The 18,717-nt window shown below is 51.9% G+C and overlaps 1 protein-coding gene across 1 annotated transcript in view; it reads left to right on the top strand.

The window, feature by feature from the left end:
• LOC311339346 (inositol 1,4,5-trisphosphate-gated calcium channel ITPR1-like) overlaps positions 1–18,717 on the top strand; it is a gene marked incomplete at its 5' end in the record, with an annotated part of 61,335 nt that overhangs the window by 27,279 nt on the left and 15,339 nt on the right. Inside the window, 8 exons of the mRNA XM_084464726.1 lie at positions 7–127; positions 1,075–1,259; positions 5,672–5,820; positions 6,559–6,670; positions 7,518–7,553; positions 11,137–11,184; positions 12,951–13,083; positions 16,313–16,575. Coding sequence (XP_084320852.1) covers positions 7–127; positions 1,075–1,259; positions 5,672–5,820; positions 6,559–6,670; positions 7,518–7,553; positions 11,137–11,184; positions 12,951–13,083; positions 16,313–16,575 — 1,047 coding nt within the window. The remainder of the gene's footprint in view (positions 1–6; positions 128–1,074; positions 1,260–5,671; positions 5,821–6,558; positions 6,671–7,517; positions 7,554–11,136; positions 11,185–12,950; positions 13,084–16,312; positions 16,576–18,717) is intronic.

Below are 18,717 nucleotides of genomic sequence, written 5' to 3'. Positions count from 1 at the left end.
CCCCAGACCCGGCAGCCGGTGTTCGTCCAGCTGCTGCAGGCGGTCTTCCGGGTCTACCACTGCCCCTGGCTCAGCCCGGTGCAGAAGGGCGCGGTGGAGGCCTGCATCAAGGTGCTCTCCGACGTCGGTGAGCACCTCCTCACACAGCACCTCCTCATACAACACCACCTCCTGTTAGCTGCTGTTGGCTTACTGAAGCTAGCTCCTCCGGCCTCCCCACTCAACACCTCCTCACACAGCACCTCCTCACACAACCCCTCCTCACCCAACACCTCCTCTTACACAACACCTCCTCCTGTTGGCTGCTGTTGGCTAACAGAAGCTAGCTAACTAAATTATTAAATGTATTTCACCGTGGTCATTAGTCTACTATCATTAATGTGAGCTCCAAATGGGCGGAGTTGATGTGGAAGGCCACGTCTAAGAGAGGGTTTAGTTTCTCTGGACCCTTAAAGCATTACCCCACAGTGTGTTAAGACCCTTAAAGTTTAACACCATGGTGTGTTAAGACCCTTAAAGTATAACACCACGGTGTGTTAAGACCATTAAAGTATAACACCACGGTGTGTTAAGACCCTTAAAGTATAACACCACGGTGTGTTAAGACCGTTAAAGTAGAACACCATGGTGTGTTAAGACCCTTAAATTATAACACCACGGTTTGTTAAGACCCTTAAAGTTTAACACCACGGTGTGGTAAGACCCTTAAAGTTTAACCCCATGGTGTGTTAAGACCCTTAAAGTATAACACCACGGTGTGTTAAGACCCTTAAAGTATAACACCACGGTGTGTTAAGACCCTTAAAGTATAACACCACGGTGTGTTAAGACCCTTAAAGTATAACACCACGGTGTGTTAAGACCCTTAAAGTATAACACCACAGTGTGTTGTGTATTTCATAAACAACATGGCTCCTAAAAACCAGCTCTGTTATCATGCTCATAACATAGTGCTTGTATCTCTGCGTTAATAACATTAACAAACATGCAGAATGCAGATGCTGTGAATCAACGTGTCGGTGCTCCTAGAAACGTGTCTGAGTCGGTGTGTCTGCGGTGGTGTGTTCCCGACAGCTAAGTGCAGGGCCATCGCCATCCCCGTGGACCTGGACAACCAGGTGAACAACCTGTTTGTGAAGTCCAACAACATCGTGCAGAAGACGGCCATGAGCTGGAGGCTGTCGGCGCGTAACGCCGCCAGGAAGGACTCGGTGGTGACCGCCTCACGGGACTACAGGAACATCATTGAGAGGCTGCAGGTGTGTGTGTGTGTGTGTGTGTGTGTGTGTGTGTGTGTGTGTGTGTGTGTGTGTGTGTGTGTGTGTGTGTGTGTGTGTGTGTGTGTGTGTGTGTGTGTGTGTGTGTGTGTGTGTGCGCGCCTCCTCGTGGCCACACACAGTAACTGGGTACCTCGCGGTCCCAGGCTAAACTGTAGGAGATCTCGGAGCAGCAGTGGGCCCCAGAGAGAATGCGTGCAGGCCCACCGGTGTTTGGACACGCCCTGGAGCCTCTCAACCACTGCCCCAGCCTATGGGGAAATAGCAGATGGGGCTCATAGCCATGGTAGGCAACCCATCTAGGAGAAAGACACTCCAAACAAAAAAACCTGTGGAGATAACCCGCATCAGGCAGTCACCAACAGACCGGTGGTCTGGCAGTCTTCTGCAACTCCCTTCTACTGAAGGTTGTCGTGCTTTGCATGCCACTGGAGAATGTAGAGGGGAGCCAAGACAGTGAGGGCAGAGACTGCGCGCCATTGCCCTCACTATAATCTACTCTCTTGCGCAGGCCTGGTCCAAATATGGTGTAGGTTTGCTGTGTGGTCAAGCCTACTTCAGAGGATCCCAGAATCCCCAGTCGGCATCAGTGAAAGACTGATGACCTGGCGGATTCCCCTCACCAACAACCGTCATGCCACCCCCATCAGTGCATATGCCCCAACACTGGATGCTGACCCTCTTCTATGCCTCCCTGCACTCCATAAATAAAACATCTTCCACCGACAAGCTCATTCTTCTCGGGATTTTAACGCGAGAGTGGGCTCTGACGGTGCACTATGGAAGGATGTGCTTGGGCAGCACGGTGTTGGTAAGCTCAGTGAAAATGGTCTTCGCCTCCTCACTCTCTTCTCTGAGTATCGGCTGGTCATCACCAACACCTTGTTCCAACTGAAGAACAAATTCAAGACCTCCTGGCAACAGCCCCGCTCTAAACACTGGCACCTCCTGGATTACATCATTGTCCGCCAAGCTGACAGGAAGGAGGTGCGAGTCACAAGAGCCATGCGTGGAGCGGACTGTTGGACCGATCACCGCCTGATCAGAGCCAAACTCACCCTGGAACTTCGTCCCCCACTGAGGAAAATGCCACCCTGCAGGAAGCTCAACTGTGATGCACTGAAGTCCCCGCACTCAGTCAACCAGCTCAGGGAACAGATCGCCTTACAGCTGTCCAAACTCCCTGAGACACCAGCTGATCCCGACGTCAACTCCACCTGGAGCAGCCTACGCACTGCTACTTACCAGGCGGCTGTAGAGTCTGTAGGGCACACCAGACGGAGACACCAAGACTGATTCGACAACAGTGCACCAGGTATCCACAGCCTACTTCAGGCAAAACACAAGGCTCTTGCAGCTCACCTCTCCAACCCCCAATCCACCTCACTGAAGGCCCGCTTCAGCAACATCCGGGCTGAAACCCAGCGCACCCTCAGGGCCATGGAGAATGACTGGAATCTTGCGGCAGCTCCATGATGGGATGCAAGCCTGTATGAGTGTTGGTGGCCAACAATCCCCATTCTTCAGTGTGGATGTTGGGGTCAAGCAAGGGTGTGTCCTTGCCCCAACCATTTTCAACATCTTCCTCTCCACCGTCACCCTCCTCTCCCACAAACTGCTGGACCCCTCTGATGGGGTACAGATACAGTACAGACTGGATGGCAACTTCGATATTCGGCGCCTCCAAGCCCTCACCAAAATCACCACCCAACACATCTTAGAGCTACAGTATGCAGATGACTGTGCTCTCCTCGCTCACTCGCCAGAATCCTTACAGCGTGAGCTAAATGTGGTCGCCTCCATATACAGCGCCATTGGTCTCCAAATCAACATCAAGAAAACTCAGATAGTTGTGCAGGAGTCCACCCCCCAAACTTGTGTGCCCACCTTCACTCTTGCTACCTAGGCAGCATTCTGTCCCCCTCTTGCGGCATCGATGACGACATCCAGGTCCGCATCAGTCTGGCCTCCACTGCCTTTGGCAGGCTTGGTTCCAGGGTCTTCCGGAACAGGGGTCTCACCATCTCCACCAAAGCAGCTGTGTACAAGGCAGTCTGTCTCTCTACACTGCTGTATGGCTCGGAAACCTGGACACCCTACCAGAGGCACATACGAACACTGGAGGCCTTCCACATCCGTTGCCTGCAAAGGATCCTGGGTGTGTCCTGGGAAGACAGGGTGCCCTATACAGAAATCTTTGACCGGACCTACTCACCTAGCATCGCCGTGCTCCTTGCGCAGAAACACCTACGCTGGGTTGGGCATGTGATCCGTATGCCTGCCCACCACCTCCACAGGCCAATCCTCTATAGCCAACTTCTGGGCGGCCAGAGATCTGCTGGGGGTCCAAAAAAGCGCTACAAGGACCACCTCAAAACTACGGTGGCCGAGAAGGGTTACAACACATGCAAATGCCACAACACCTGTATATACAGAAAACACTTTCATCGATTACAAAACACGTGCGCTGCAAATTCCAAAACACATTGCGTCCAAAACACGCATATTCAGAATCAGAAAAACACCTGCAAACTCTCACTATTCACAACACAAGCAGATGTTTCCGGGGGACCATAATCAGTGACGGACCCATATCCGGTTGGCGGTTCTATTAAACTACGAACGTCTTCAGTCATTGGATTGCATAGATATATATATATATTAGATATCGCAATCGGCTTCTAAGCATGCGTCAACAATGCTGCGGGGTAACCACCCACCTGAATGAATGAACGTCGATGGGGCAGAGGTCCTTTCCCAGTCTAAATCACTCTAAAACGCCTTATTTTAAGGCAATATTCAAGCGGGTTGGTTTCTGACATGTAATGATAGTAAAAAAAAAAAAAAAGTATTTTTAATTTATTTTTACTAGCATTACCACAAACAAACGTTTGACCCGACCCGATTGAAGATTTCCTAAAAAAAATGTGTTTTAGAGTGATTTTGACTGGGAAAGGACTTCTGTCCCATCGACATTCATTCATTCAGGTGGGTGGTTACCCCGCGGCAAGATGGCGGCGGCATTGACGCATTTGTTCCACTGAACAGCGCAGCTCAGGCGATATCTAGTCAGTATATATATCTATGATATCTAGTCAGTATATATATCTATGATTGGATTGTGCTACAATAGGTACGTGTTTCTCTTTTATGACAGACTTGTCGATGTGCTCTGATAACAAAGTGGTTTTGTGTGTTTTCAACATATTAAGTCATTGTCCCCATAACGTATTAGTCCATGCAGATAATTGTTGTTATCAGAGCACCTCGATAAGTCTGTCATAATGAAAGAGAAACACGTACCTCTTGAAGCACAATCCAATGACTGAAGACGTTCGTAATTGAATAGAACCGCCAACCGGATATGGGACCGTCACTGATTATGGTCCCCCCGGAAACATTTCCGTTGTCATTACTTGCCGTTTGTTTCCCTATTTGCTCGTGTTGTAAATATGTGCAACGCATGTGTTGTGAAATCAATGCAGGTGTTTTCTGAGTTTGCAGGTGTTTTTCTGAATTTGCTTTGGAATTTGAAGCGCACGTGTTGTGTAATCGATGAAAGTGTTTTTTGAATTTGCAGGTGTTTTCTGTATATGCAGGTGTTGTGTCGTTTGCATGTGTTGTGACCCTTCTCGGCCACCGTACAAAACCCTCCTGAAGCAGTGCAACATTCCATCTACAGCACTTGAATCACTGGCTGCTGATCGCCGTACCTAGAGATCCTCCTGCCACCAGGGAACTACTCACCTTTAGGAGCAAGCCACAGAGAGGAGGGCACAGTGACGTGCACTTAGGCATCAGCGTGCTGCAGGGCCCACACCCTCCAGTGCCACGTACCTCTGTCCCTCTTGTGGCAAAACCTGCAGATCCCGCATCGGCCTGCACAGCCACATGGCTATGTACCGCCGCAACACACCCCAAATGTTCATACATTTAATTTGGAGCAACGTCATCATCGCAATCAATGGACTGCCATAGTGTGTGTGTGTGTGTGTGTGTGTGTGTGTGTGTGTGTGTGTGTGTGTGTGTGTGTGTGTGTGTGTGTGTGTGTGTGTGTGTGTGTGTGTGTGTGTGTGTGTGTGTGTGTGTGTGTGTGTGTGTTGTTGACCTGGTGTGTGTGTGTGTGTGTTGTTGACCTGGTGTGTGTGTGTGTGTGTGTGTGTATGTTGTTGACCTGTGTGTGCGTGTTGTTGACCTGTGTGTGCGTGTTGTTGACCTGTGTGTGTGTGCGTGTTGTTGACCTGTGTGTGTGTGTGTGTGTGTGTGTTGTTGACCTGGTGTGTGTGTGTGTGTGTGTGTGTGTGTGTTGTTGACCTGGTGTGTGTGTGTGCGTGTTGTTGACCTGTGTGTGTGTGTGTGTGCGTGTTGTTGACCTGTGTGTGTGTGTGTTCCAGGACATCGTGTCTGCTCTGGAAGACAGGCTCCGCCCCCTGGTGCAGGCAGAGCTCTCGGTTCTCGTTGACGTTCTCCACCGGCCAGAGCTGCTGTTCCCCGAGAACACCGACTCACGCAGGAAGTGCGAGAGCGGGGGCTTCATCTGCAAGTAAGGGCCTCCCCGCCCGGGTTCATCCTGTCATCTCATTCATTCATGAATCTCATCACGCCTCCATGAGTCTGTGAATGATAATGAGAGGTAATGGATGGTAATGATGGTTACATGCTGATGGATGGTAATGATGGTAACATGCTGATGGGTGGTAATGGATGGTAATGATGGTTACATGCTGATGGATGGTAATGATGGTAACATGCTGATGGGTGGTAATGGATGGTAATGATGGTAACATGCTGATGGGTGGTAATGGATTGTAATGAATGATAATGTGTGGAAATGATGGTGACATATTCTGATGGGTGGTAATGAATGTTAATGGATGGTAATGATGGTAACATGTTGATGGGTGGTAATTAATGATAATGGGTGTAATGATGGTAACATATGTTGATGGGTGGAACCGGCGTTAATAAATGGTAATGAGTGGTAATGAATGGTAAAGTTGAATGGGAATGGTGGAAATGTACGGTAGGTAATGGTAATGGTGGTTAAGTATAGTAAGGGTGGTAATGAATTGGTGGTAATGTATTGAAATGGTGGTAATGAATGGTTATTTACAGTAATGAATGGTAATGGTGGTAATGTACGGTAATAATGGTAATGAATGGTGATACTGGTAATGAATGGTGATGGTAGTAATGAATGGTAATGGTGGTGATGAATGATAATAGTGGTAATGTACAGTCATGTCGGTAATGTTGGGTAATGAGAGTGAATGGCCCCCAGGCTGATCAAGCACACCAAGCAGCTGCTGGAGGAGAACGAGGAGCGTCTCTGCATCAAGGTCCTCCAGACGCTGAGGGAGATGATGACCAAAGACCGCGGCTACGGAGAGAAGGTAGGGAGGAGCCCTGATGGAGCTGCTGCCCCACCCGTGGGTAACGGAGCCCTGATGGAGCCGCTCCACCCTCCACTGGGTGGAGGAGGTTCTGATGGAGCCGCTGCACCCTGTGGAGGGTGCCGGAGGCCTGATGGAGCCGCTCCACCCTCCACTGGGTGGAGGAGGTTCTGATGGAGCCGCTGCACCCTGTGGAGGGTGCCGGAGGCCTGATGGAGCCGCTCCACCCTCCACAGGGTGGAGGAGGGCCTGTGGAGGGCTGGACATCAACCCTGATCATAATGATACACTGCCGAGCGCTGGTCACCTCAGACACTGATCCTCATGTCTGTGAGTGAGGGAGTGCCTTCATCACACAGCCCTGGGTCCGACCAGAGGTCCTCAGCCTCCTCCGGGCGTTGTTTATAGTTGTCGTTACAAAGTACAGATTTGAAGATAAAGTTTGGGATCCAATAATTTCGGGGATCCCCTGTTGAAGATCTGTGTTACACAACAACACCATAAGTTGTCTAACACAAAGACGGGGCTCCTTAGACACACACACACACACACACACACACACACACACACACACACACACACACACACACACACACACACACACACACACACACACACACACACACACACACACACACACACACACACAGACAGACACATACACACAGACAGACAGACATCCCAGATCCCCTTGCATCAGTCTAAACTCCCCTGGCCGTTGCTCAGAGGAGCTATGCAGCTCGTTAGGACCTGCAGCCTCGCAGCGCTGCGCCCTGTTAGCTGTGATGTTGTCCTCTGCTGATGCCTGCTGTCTGCTCCTAATGCCTCACCCTCTGCTCTCTTTCAGCTCAGGGCCTTTGATGATGAGATGGATGTGCCCAAGGTTGTCTAACTTTATACCACGCCACACCTCTCTCTCTCTCTCTCTCTCTCTCTCTCTCTCTCTCTCTCTCTCTCTCTCTCTCTCTCTCTCTCTCTCTCTCTCTCTCTCTCTCTCTCTCTCTCTCTCTCTCTCTCTCTCTCTCTCTCTCTCTCTCTCTCTCTCTCAGCTTCCGCCGTTAATGTCTGTCTTGCTAGAAGTAGTTCTGAAAACAGTGGTTTTGTAGCATCGTTAGCATCTGTAGCATTGTTAGCATCTGTGTGTTTTGGTGATCTGGCACATCTGACATAATCTGTGTATGGTTGGGTTAGCCTTTTAGATGCACTCCACCTACATACACACATATATACCAACACTGTGGATATATATAGACATGGAAGATGAGTGGGATGTTCTCCGCACTGGGTCTTCATGGTGATGTCATGGTCTCCCCATGGTGGTGTCACGGTCCTTGGGTGGTCTTGGTCTTCCCCAACACGTTCACACTCTTCTCCTGAAGGCTGTCTCTGTTTTCCGGGTGCGTGCGTTTTCGTCGGCCGCCAGTAGGGGGCACTGTGACGATGTGGACGGTTCAGAGACGGTTGCTGCGTGCGTGCGCGTGTGTTTATGAATGCGAGACGCGGTGGCAGGCGGCGAGGCTGTCCTAGTTTTCTTGTGCTTGTGAGCGGCACGATTCCTGGAGCCCTGCCAGCCCGGGCTGAGGTTACATAAGAGCCGAGTTTTTTTTTCTTCCTGGAACTAAGCTCCTGCATCGATGTGTGACCTTCAGCAGTAATTGCCAATAAAAGTGTGGAGAAGCTGTTTACCCAAAGAGATGTGTGTGTGTCCGTGTGTGTGTAGGTTGTTAGTGTCTGTGTGTGTGTTTTATAAAAGGGCAGGATGTGTGTGTGTGTGTGTGTGTGTGTGTGTGTGTGTGTGTGTGTGTGTGTGTGTGTGTGTGTGTGTGTGTGTGTGTGTGTGTGTGTGTGTGTGTGTGTGTGTGTGTGTGTGTGTGTGTATGTTTGCGTACAAGCGTGACTGGTGTGCCAGTGTGCATGTGTGTGGATGCCACAGTGTGCGTACCTGTGTGTGTGTGTGTGTGTGTGTGTGTGTGTGTGTGTTCCAGTATGCTTGTGTGCGTGCCTGGGTGCATGGATGCCTGGGTGTCTGCTTGTGTGTGTGTGTGTGTATGTGTTCCTGTGTGTGTGTGTGCGTGCCTGTGTGTATGTGTTCCTGTGTGTGTGTGTGTGCGTGCCTGTGTACGTGTTCCTGTGTGTGTGTGTGTGTGTGGAGGAGGTGCAGAGAGCTGGACAGCAGCGCTCCTGTGCAGACCTGCCCCGCGGGCGCTCCTCTCCCGCTCGTGTGTTGAAAGAAGGCCCCCCCCCCCCCCGTCCCTCTCCGCCCCCCCGCCCCCCCTCCCCCCCACGGAGCTGTCACGGAGGCTTCTTGTTCCGGGGGCCACATTTAATTCATGATGTCATCACTTTTTAACACCTTTTTTTTTTTTGTTGTTGTTGTTGTTGTTGTGCTTCCTCTTCCATTCACACCCTCCTCTCCTCGCACCCGACACCTTGTCCGTGCGGACGGCCGCTGTGTTCGCTGCCTCTCCCGACTGGTGGTTCACAGACGCAGCGGCACAGCGCTATCCCAGAGCAGCACTGAGCTCACTGGGTTAGAGAACGGCTGTGTTTCCACGAGGAGGATGAGGAGGAGGACGCAGGCAGCCAGCAGGCAGCCCGCAGGCAGCCCGCAGGCAGCCAGCAGGCAGCCAGCAGGCAGCCAGCAGAGCGGCCGTGAGCTGCTGGGGGCTGCGGACCCGATCAGGCAAACCAGGGGAACACAAACACATGGTGGAGTGAGGGCCGGGGCAAAGTGCCTGTGTGTTTTGTGAGGACGCTTTCTGAATGATCAGGGGTTTGCCGCAGGGAAACTGTGTGTGTGTGTGTGTGTGTGTGTGTGTGTGTGTGTGTGTGTGTGTGTGTGTGTGTGTGTGTGTGTGTGTGTGTGTGTGTGTGTGTGTGTGTGTGTGTGTGTGTGTGTGTGTGTGTGTGTGTGTGTGTGCTGAATAAGTCATCTGTGTCCTCCATGATGCTGCTGTCTGAGGTCCTGTGGTGGACGCTGACGTCATCCATGGCCACCTGACCTCATCCACCTCTCCCAAGCAATCACCACACTGACCAGCCATTACAGAACACGTTTGCTGGCCCAGCCCTGAGCCCTAGCAGCTCTGTATTGAGAGAGAGAGAGAGAGACCCCCGCTGTGGGGGGGGGGGGGGGGGGCAAGAGAGATTTCCACGCTGGTCCTCCTCTGGTGCCCTCGCTCCACCTGGGCTCAGACCGTGTGTTTCGGCACGGAGAACACAGCTGGTTGACGCTGTCGTCCCCTCCGTAGCGCTGAACTCTGTCCACCTCTGTAGAACACACACACACACACACACACACACACACACGAACACACACACACACACACACACACACACACACACACGAACACACACGAACACACACGAACACACACACACACACACACACACACGCAAAGAGACACACTCACGCAAAGAGACACACACACACAAAAAGAGACACACACACAAAAAATCACAAAAAAAAACACACAAACATACCATTCCTGGTGGTTTGTTGATTTGATTTGACCAGAGCAGGGTGGGATGGAGGTTGTGTAGGAGGTGACGGTGTGTTGTGTTTCTGACTGGAGCTGGTTGTGTAGGAGCTGACATGTGTTGTTTTTCTGACGGGTTGGGGTGGAGGTGACGGTGTGTTGTGTTGCTGACGGGAGCTGGTTGTGTAGGAGGTGATGGTGTGTTGTGTTTCTGACGGGGTTGGGGTGGAGGTGACGGTGTTGTGTTTGGCGTGTTTACTCAGACGTTCTCCTCCTCCCGTATCCTGGCTCTCCGAGTCTCTGGTTTAGCGGTCGGGTTCCAGATGTCTTTATTAGGTTTATGGTGAGCAGCCCTCCCTCCCCTCCAGTTCTCTCTCCCCCGCTTGGCTCTCTGTCATCGTTTGTTTGAGTCGTCTTTCAGCAGAACCCTCTTTTGGTTTCCAGCGACCACATTTAGCCTCGAGCCGCAGCGTCCCGTACCCCCCGCCGGGGGAGGAGGAGAGTCCAATTAGCCTGGGGAGGGAGAGAGGAGCGAGGGAACAGGGCGCTCTGTTCCTCGACCGTCTAGCGACGCACCGCGCCCCAACGAGACAACGCTACAGAGAACACAAAACTACAGAGAACAAAATAGAACAGAGAGCGCAAAACTATAGAAAACACAAAGCTACAGAGAACACAAAACTACAAAGAACACAAAACAAGGCACTCGCGCTCCAGAGCGTGGGAACCGACTTCACCGTACCTCACCTTCCTCCCAAAGAACCCCACCACCCTATACAGATCATGAGCACTTCTGCACCACCCAAACACCACCCACCCACGGCCCTCTGCATGCTCACTCACACAGCGGTGCTGTCACCCACCTGCCTGTCACTCATCCCTTCTCCACAGCCGTTCCACCTTCTATCGCATGATCAACTAACCCTGTTTGTGTTCTGCTGTCTGCTCTGCTGACTCACCCCCACCTCCACCCACTGCACCACCCAGGAGCTGGATCAGAACCAGCCTGAGAAGATTGTGGAGGACCAGAAGAGGGTAGGTACTTCAGGCATCACCACTCCCTGAGGACACGCCCACTTATTAGAGTACCTAGAACACGCTTAAGTTAAGTTCATACAAAACACCCTTTATTAATGTTCATACATCAGGCATAAGTTAAGTTCATACAAAATAAAGGTGCATACAACACTCTTAAGTTAAGTTCATATAACACACTTAAGTTAAGTTCATACAACACGTTTTATTAAGGTCCATACAACACACTTAAGTTAACTTCACACAACACAGAAGGTGGAGCATCACTCAATGTTTTGCTGTCTAGGTTTGCTCCACCTTGAATAAAGGCGGATCCATGGATCATTCTAACACCGTCCCTGATGGTACCTGATGGTAGTCTGTTGAAGTGGGAGAATGTAACATTAATATTGATGTATTGAACACAGCATATTTTAGGGAGAAGGCGTCGGAGGTTTCCGGGATGGGAGGGCGTGAGTGACATGTCACACATTTTACCATCCACAGTATGTTCGCCTGAAGAGGATGGAACCAGTTTAAACTGGGTCCAAAAGGCTGTTGTATCTCAAACGGAACATGTTACTCTGTAGTAGAACACGGTGTTACATACTCAGCTGTTACTACCAACTGCCTCGGTCGGGTTAGACTTCAGAGATCTGTTAAAGTATGTGAGAAAACATGATAACAGTTGCGTGTTCATTTCAGACATGCAGTGGGTTACACTTGCAAACATCGAAGGCTTAATTCACTCTTTAACTGATAGGATTTATATTCTGTGTATACTAGGGATGGGTTAGTTACTGGTATTGAAGACCTAGTATAGTTATGGCGCGTTCACACCAAAAGCGACGGGGCGGAGCGACGCCATACACAGGCGCCTGGAACGCGTCTATACGTCGACTTTGTATGGAGTCCCCCCGTCCCGTCGCTTTTGGTGTGAACGCAGCTTTAGAGCGAGCTAGGTGCCTATAGCCCAGCCACAGCGCTACGCAGACGGTGAGTCAGGTCGTTATCTAAGAATCCTGCTTTCTTTCATTTCCTGTGAATGTACGCAGTGCTGGTGTTCCTGCCAATAGACGGCGGGGTGGGCATCGCATCGCTCGCGTCCCTCCGGAGAGAAGCCCACCGTGGACGTCTTAATATAGAACCAGCGCTTATGTGATCTCACACACACACACACACACACACACACACACACACACACACACACACACACACACACACACACACACACACACACTCCTTCTTTTCTCCCTCCTTCACTTTTCCCTATGGATGGTCTGTCAGGTAGCTGTGGGCTGTGGTTGGCATGCCGACAGTTAAGTCGTGCTTCTGGGCCCCGTGCTTACGGGGATGAGTCACGGCGTGGGCGGGTTGGGGTTGGCCCGCGGGTCGTCTGTCTGCACACAAGAACCTGCAGGAGGACGCGGGCGGTGGCGGTGGTGGAGGTAGAGGTGGAGGTGCTACGTCTGTCTGCAGCAGAACGCTCCACAAGTCCAGCTTGAGCCTCATCAAAGCTCCTTAGGTGTTACAGAAGTGTGGACGGTGTACTTTGGGTGTAGCGTGAGGCTCGCAAAGCGTGCGTGTGTCGTGCGTGGTGCATACTGCGTCGGCCCTGCTGGTCTGGGGTCTGTGCTGCCTCTGACTCGTCCCAATGTGAACCCCATACCTCCATCAGGGGGGGAGAACCCCAGATCTTGAACGTCTCTGGTTCCCCCATCGGGTGATTCCGTGTGCGTCCGCTATGTCACGGTGCTAAAGGTTTCCATTTCCTTCCCCCTTTGCAGGGCGAGGCGCTGAGGCAGATCCTGGTGAACCGTTACTATGGCAACTTCCACCGCAGCGGAGGGCGCCGAGACAGCCTGACGGTGTACAACCCGGGGGCCCTCAGCCCCACAGGGGCCGGCAAGAGCCAATCAGGTGGGACGGCATGTGTGATGTCATGTACCTTAACGAACAGGTGTTTATTAATCCTTGATATGATGTGTGTGTGTTCATATATATATATACACACACACACACACACACACACACACACACACACACACACACACACACACACACACACACACACACACACACACACACACACACACACACACAGCCCCCCCCCGGTCCGGGACAGGTCTTGTGCTGGTGTTTGGGGGGGGTCAGAGCTGGTGTTGTGGGTGACATGGGGACACTGTCACCTGCCCAAAACAAGTCCAGTATGTGGTGGAGACGGGCCTGCGGCCAGGAGCTCAGAGTCCAGTCTGGTCTTATCTTCGCCGGGGGAGGTTGTGCGACAGGGTTTGTTGCGGTGTTGTGCGCGTGGCTGTGGACTCTGCATCAGGGCCATCACTGCCGCTGCTAACCGCCTCCACTTCCATCTTGGCACAGAGAGCACCACAGCTATTATCAGCCTGCTCACTCACCCTCCCCGACTGAGAGAGAGAGAGAGAGAGAGAGCCTTCCTCCACATGGCCTGAGCGATATGGCTGAAAGACACATCCCGATATAACTTGATCATATCTATTGATATCGATAACTATTGATCATTCTAATGACCTCAAAAGACTAGGAATTACCATGCTGGTTTTAAACACTTCTGTTTAACACTAAATATGACCTTCCACTGTTCTTCATTGATAAATACTCCAATGTCGATACAACAATGAAAAACACTCAAATATTGTAAATAAGTATGGAACCATGTTTGTGTAACAAACCCAGCTGCTAGATTCGGTGGTAGAGTCTCTTATCTATATAAATTGAACATCTTTTATATTGATATTGATCAAAAGTCTATCACGATACGATAATTTATCGTTTTATTGCCCAGGCCTACGCCACACTATCTCCGTCTGCTGAGAGGTGTTCAGAGAAGCCGAGAGTTTGCGGCTCTTTTGCTGTCTGTCTGTCGTCTTCTTCTTCTTCTTCTTCTTCACAGATTGTGTCTTTTCGAGGAAGTCTCGAGTTCACGCAAGATGTTCTCACAAGACGCCTCGTGTGTAAAGTGCCACCCTGTTGAGTCACTTGTGGTCCGTGTGGCTCGCTGCTTCCAGGACAGATACCCCGGTGATTCAGAACGACATAGTGTTGGTCCGTCGTCGTGGATACCAACACTATGTCGTTCAAACCGTTTCAGCAGCAGGAGAGTCGAAAGTTCCTCCTGGTCCTAGCTCTCCATCACTCCCCTGGGCCTCACAGTCGTGTGTGTGTGTGTGTGTGTGTGTGTGTGTGTGTGTGTGTGTGTGTGTGTGTGTGTGTGTGTGTGTGTGTGTGTGTGTGTGTGTGTGTGTGTGTGTGTGTGTGTGTGTGTGTGTGTGTGTGTGTGTGTGTGTGTGTGTGTGTGTGTAATCCCCTCTTCAGTGTTGCTAGGCGATAGGCTGCTACTTCCTGTGAGAGCCGGCCTGCACCTGTTGCCTGAAACGAGAGCCAGGCAGAGCCTCCGCACAGTCCACCCACGAGTCTGGGTCCTTGGGGGGGCGGGTGTCTGTACTGGGGCGGACATACAACATACAATAAGTGGGTAAGGGGGAGAGGCTATTCAGAGTCCAGGTGAACTCTGAACTCTCCTTCCTCGGCTCTAAATGATGTTACATCTGTAGTTTGTCACCTGTAGCGCTGCAGGTGTTGAGACGAGGCTGTCCTCAGGGTCACAGCGTGTCGTGAGGTCTGTCTGTCTGTCTGTCTGTCTGTTGTGGTCGTCGTCTAAAGACAGGTGGTTAAATGCGTCTGCGGCCGGGTCAGGTTGAAGGTTTGGAGGTCTAAAAGGAGCATGTCTTAAAATGGAGCTGGAATTTGAGAGGAGTCCCAGGAGAGAGTCCAGGAGGAGGTCAAGGAGAGGGGTCTTAGAGAGGGGTCCAGGAGAGAGTCCAGGGGGGGTCTTAGAGAGGGGTCCAGGAGGGGTCTTAGAGAGGGGTCCAGAAAAGGGGTCTTAGATAGGGGTCTGGGAGAGGGATCTCAGAGTGGGGGTTTCTAGTCAGGCGTCGTGTATAGATGCCATCATGCCACCCAGATTAGTTTTGTGGACAGTAGACTAGCAGAGACCCTGAGGGGAGCGGAGCGCTAACCTAGTGTAGCCAAACTAGTGAGTGCTGGTGGCTAGCAGGTGGGTAGGCTCCCCACACTCTGAAGCTGGTGGCTAGCAGCCTGAGTAGGCTCCCCACACTCTGAAGCTGGTGGCTAGCAGCCTGAGTAGGCTCCCCACACTCTGAAGCTGGTGGCTAGCAGCCTGAGTAGGCTCGTCACACTCTGAAGCTGGGAGCTAGCAGGCTGAGTAGGCTCCTCACACTCTGAAGCTGGTGGCTAGCAGGCTGAGTAGGCTCCTCACACTCTGAAGCTGGTGGCTAGCAGGCTGAGTAGGCTCCTCACACTGAAGCTGGGAGCTAGCAGGCTGAGTAGGCTCCTCACACTGAAGCTGGGAGCTAGCAGGCTGAGTAGGCTCCTCACACTGAAGCTGGGAGCTAGCAGGCTGAGTAGGCTCCTCACACTGAAGCTGGGAGCTAGCAGGCTGAGTAGGCTCCTCACACTGAAGCTGGGAGCTACCGTTTGTATCACCATCTGTTGTTTGAATATCAGAAGGTTAAAACAATGTTTCCTGTTTTGTTTACATCATGTCTGAAGAATATCTCTTATATTTCTTCTAAAAGGAGAAAGACCGAAATGAGGAAGCTTGCATGGTGAGCAACAAAGGCCCTGTTCACAGTATTTATATATTCACCCTGATCCGAAGTTTCCATAGCATAAAATAAACAATTATGGCAATAAATGCAACCAATAGAAATAGAAAATGGGCCACCGTGAAGCCAGGGTTATGCTGGGATGGTGATACTGAGTGTAATCCTGACCCCCCCTAGCTGACTGAGCCTGACCCCGTGAACCCTTGACCCTTGACCTAGGTGGCATGTGGCTCAGGAGGTAGAGCAGGTTGGCTGGTAAACAGAAGGTTGCTAGTTCGATCCCCGGAGTGTCGAGGTGTCCCTGAGCAAGGCACCTCACCCTGACTGCTCCCGACCAGCTGGCTGTCTCCTTGCGTGGCTGACACCGCCGTCGGTGTGTGAATGTGTGCATGAATGGGTGAATGTTGGGCAGTATTGTAAAGCTGGTTAGGAAAGCGCTGTATGAATGCAGTCCATTGACCTCACTGTCTCTGCGTGTGTCCCAGGCCTGGGGGGCCCCGGGACCCTGAGCCGGGGGGAGATGGGTCTGGCCGAGGTGCAGTGCCACCTGGACAAGGAGGGGGCCTCGGACCTGGTCATCGACCTCATCATGAACGCCACCAGCGACCGCGTCTTCCAGGAGAGCATCCTATTGGCCATCGCCCTGCTGGAGGGGGGAAACACCACCATACAGGTACACCACCCTACAACACCACCCTCAGGGAGGAAACACCACCATACAGGTACACCACCCTACAACACCACCCTCAGGGAGGAAACACCACCATACACCACCCTACAACACCACCCTCAGGGAGGAAACACCACCATACACCACCCTACAACACCACCCTCAGGGAGGAAACACCACCATACAGGTACACCACCCTACAACACCACCCTCAGGGAGGAAACACCACCATACACCACCCTACAACACCACCCTCAGGGAGGAAACACCACCATACACCACCCTACAACACCACCCTCAGGGAGGAAACACCACCATACAGGTACACCACCCTACAACACCACCACACAGGTACACCACTCTACAGAAACACCACCCTACAGGGAACACCACCCTACACCACCCTACAGGGAACACCACCCTACACCACCCTACAGGGAACACCACCCTACAGGAAACACCACCATACAGAAACACCACCCTACAAACACCACCATACAGGTGCACCGCCCTACAGGGAACGGGTTCAGAGGGTTTGTCATGTAGGACATATTAACATGTATAACATGTGAACAATGTTCCTGCTCTGGCCAGAGTGTGCTTAGCCCCGTCCCCTCCACCTGAACCGGTGACTCATCCTTCTCTTCTCTTTTTTAACCGCCACTGCAGTGTGTGTCTGTCCTCGTTTCAGACTGTCTGTGTGTCTGTCCCTCTCTCGCCGAGTTTGTCTGTGTTTCTGTCTGTCTCTCTACATATCCTGCTGTGTGTGTGTGTGTGTGTGTGTGTGTCTCTCCCACCCCGTCTCTCTCTCTCTCTCTCTCTCTCTCTCTCTCTCTCTCTCTCTCTCTCTCTCTCTCTCTCTCTCTCTCTCTCTCTCTCTCTCTCTCTCTCTCTCTCTCTCTCTCTCTCTCTCTCTCTCTCTCTCTCTCTCTCTCTCTCTCTGTGCATGGTGTTGCATAAGTTGCCCGCCTGCATAATGGGATCAGAGCGGAGGGGGGGGCGATCAGGAGAGGGGGGGGGGGGGGGGAGATGATAGTGCTCTGACTTCCCACGACCGCCTGTACATCCCCCCCCGCCCAGTGCGTCACGTGACCAAGCGGTTACATAAGACCTGTGTGAATGAACAATGAGGAATGTCTCGGGCTCCGACACATTCCAGACTCTCTCGCTCTCTGTTTCTCTCTCGCTCTCCGTTTGTCTCTCTCTCTCTCTTTCTCTCTGTCTCTCTCTCTCTCTCTCTTTCTCTCTCTCTCTATTTCTCTTTCTCTTTGTCTCTCTTTCTCTCTCTGTGTGTCTCTGTCTCTGTCTCTCTCTCTCTCTGTCTGTCTGTCTGTCTGTCTGTCTGTGTCTCTCTCTCTCTCTCTCTCTCTCTCTCTCTCTCTCTCTCTCTCTCTCTCTCTCTCTCTCTACCCATGGGTCATGCTGGGCCTCCAGAAACTGGAGTGATGGGGGGGCTATGTAGGGGTGAGGGAGGGGTGAGCATCGCGGCATTAGCTTCGTGGCGTTAGCATCGTGGCGTTAGCATAGCATCATGGTGTTAGCATAGCATCGCGGCGGTAGCATCACAGCGGTAGCATTGCAGCGGTAGCATCGTGGCGTTAGCATAGCATCGTGGCGTTAGCATAGCATCGCGGTGTTAGCATCGCGGCGGTAGCATCGCGGCGGTAGCATCGCGGCGTGAGCTCTGCCGGCTAACGAGCCCCTGGGGAGGATTCCCTGGAGCGAGGAACCCTGACTTCTCAGGCGACTTTTCATTTGATGGAAACTGTTTCCCTTCCATAAGTCGTCCCTCAAGACGTAATCTACGCCCTGGTTCTGTTGATACCTGAACTAACACGTAATGTGGAAGAGAAGAGGGCTTCACTGCGTCCTGCCGGGCGGGGGTCTGTTGTCATAGAGCGCTGGAACACGGTTCAGGGGGTTCTTCTGCACACGACCTACATGGAGACCAGGAATAAACCAGACTGAATCACTTGCTCACGTACGCTCTCTCTCTCTCGCTCTCGCTCGCTCACGTACACTCTCTCTCTCTCTCGCTCGCTCACGTACACTCTCTCTCCTCTCTCTCCCCCCTCTGGAGAGGATCTGGGCACTGCCTGTCTGAGGAACTTTCCATTTCCATTCCAGACACTTATTCAGCACACACACACACACACACACACACACACACACACACACACACACACACACACACACACACACACACACACACACCACACA

The sequence above is a fragment of the Micromesistius poutassou genome, assembly GCF_964030765.1.
Source record: "Micromesistius poutassou genome assembly, chromosome: 2".
Lineage (NCBI taxonomy): Eukaryota > Metazoa > Chordata > Actinopteri > Gadiformes > Gadidae > Micromesistius > Micromesistius poutassou.
Note: the sequence above shows the minus strand (reverse complement) of the source record. Positions and strands in the feature narration are given on the sequence as shown.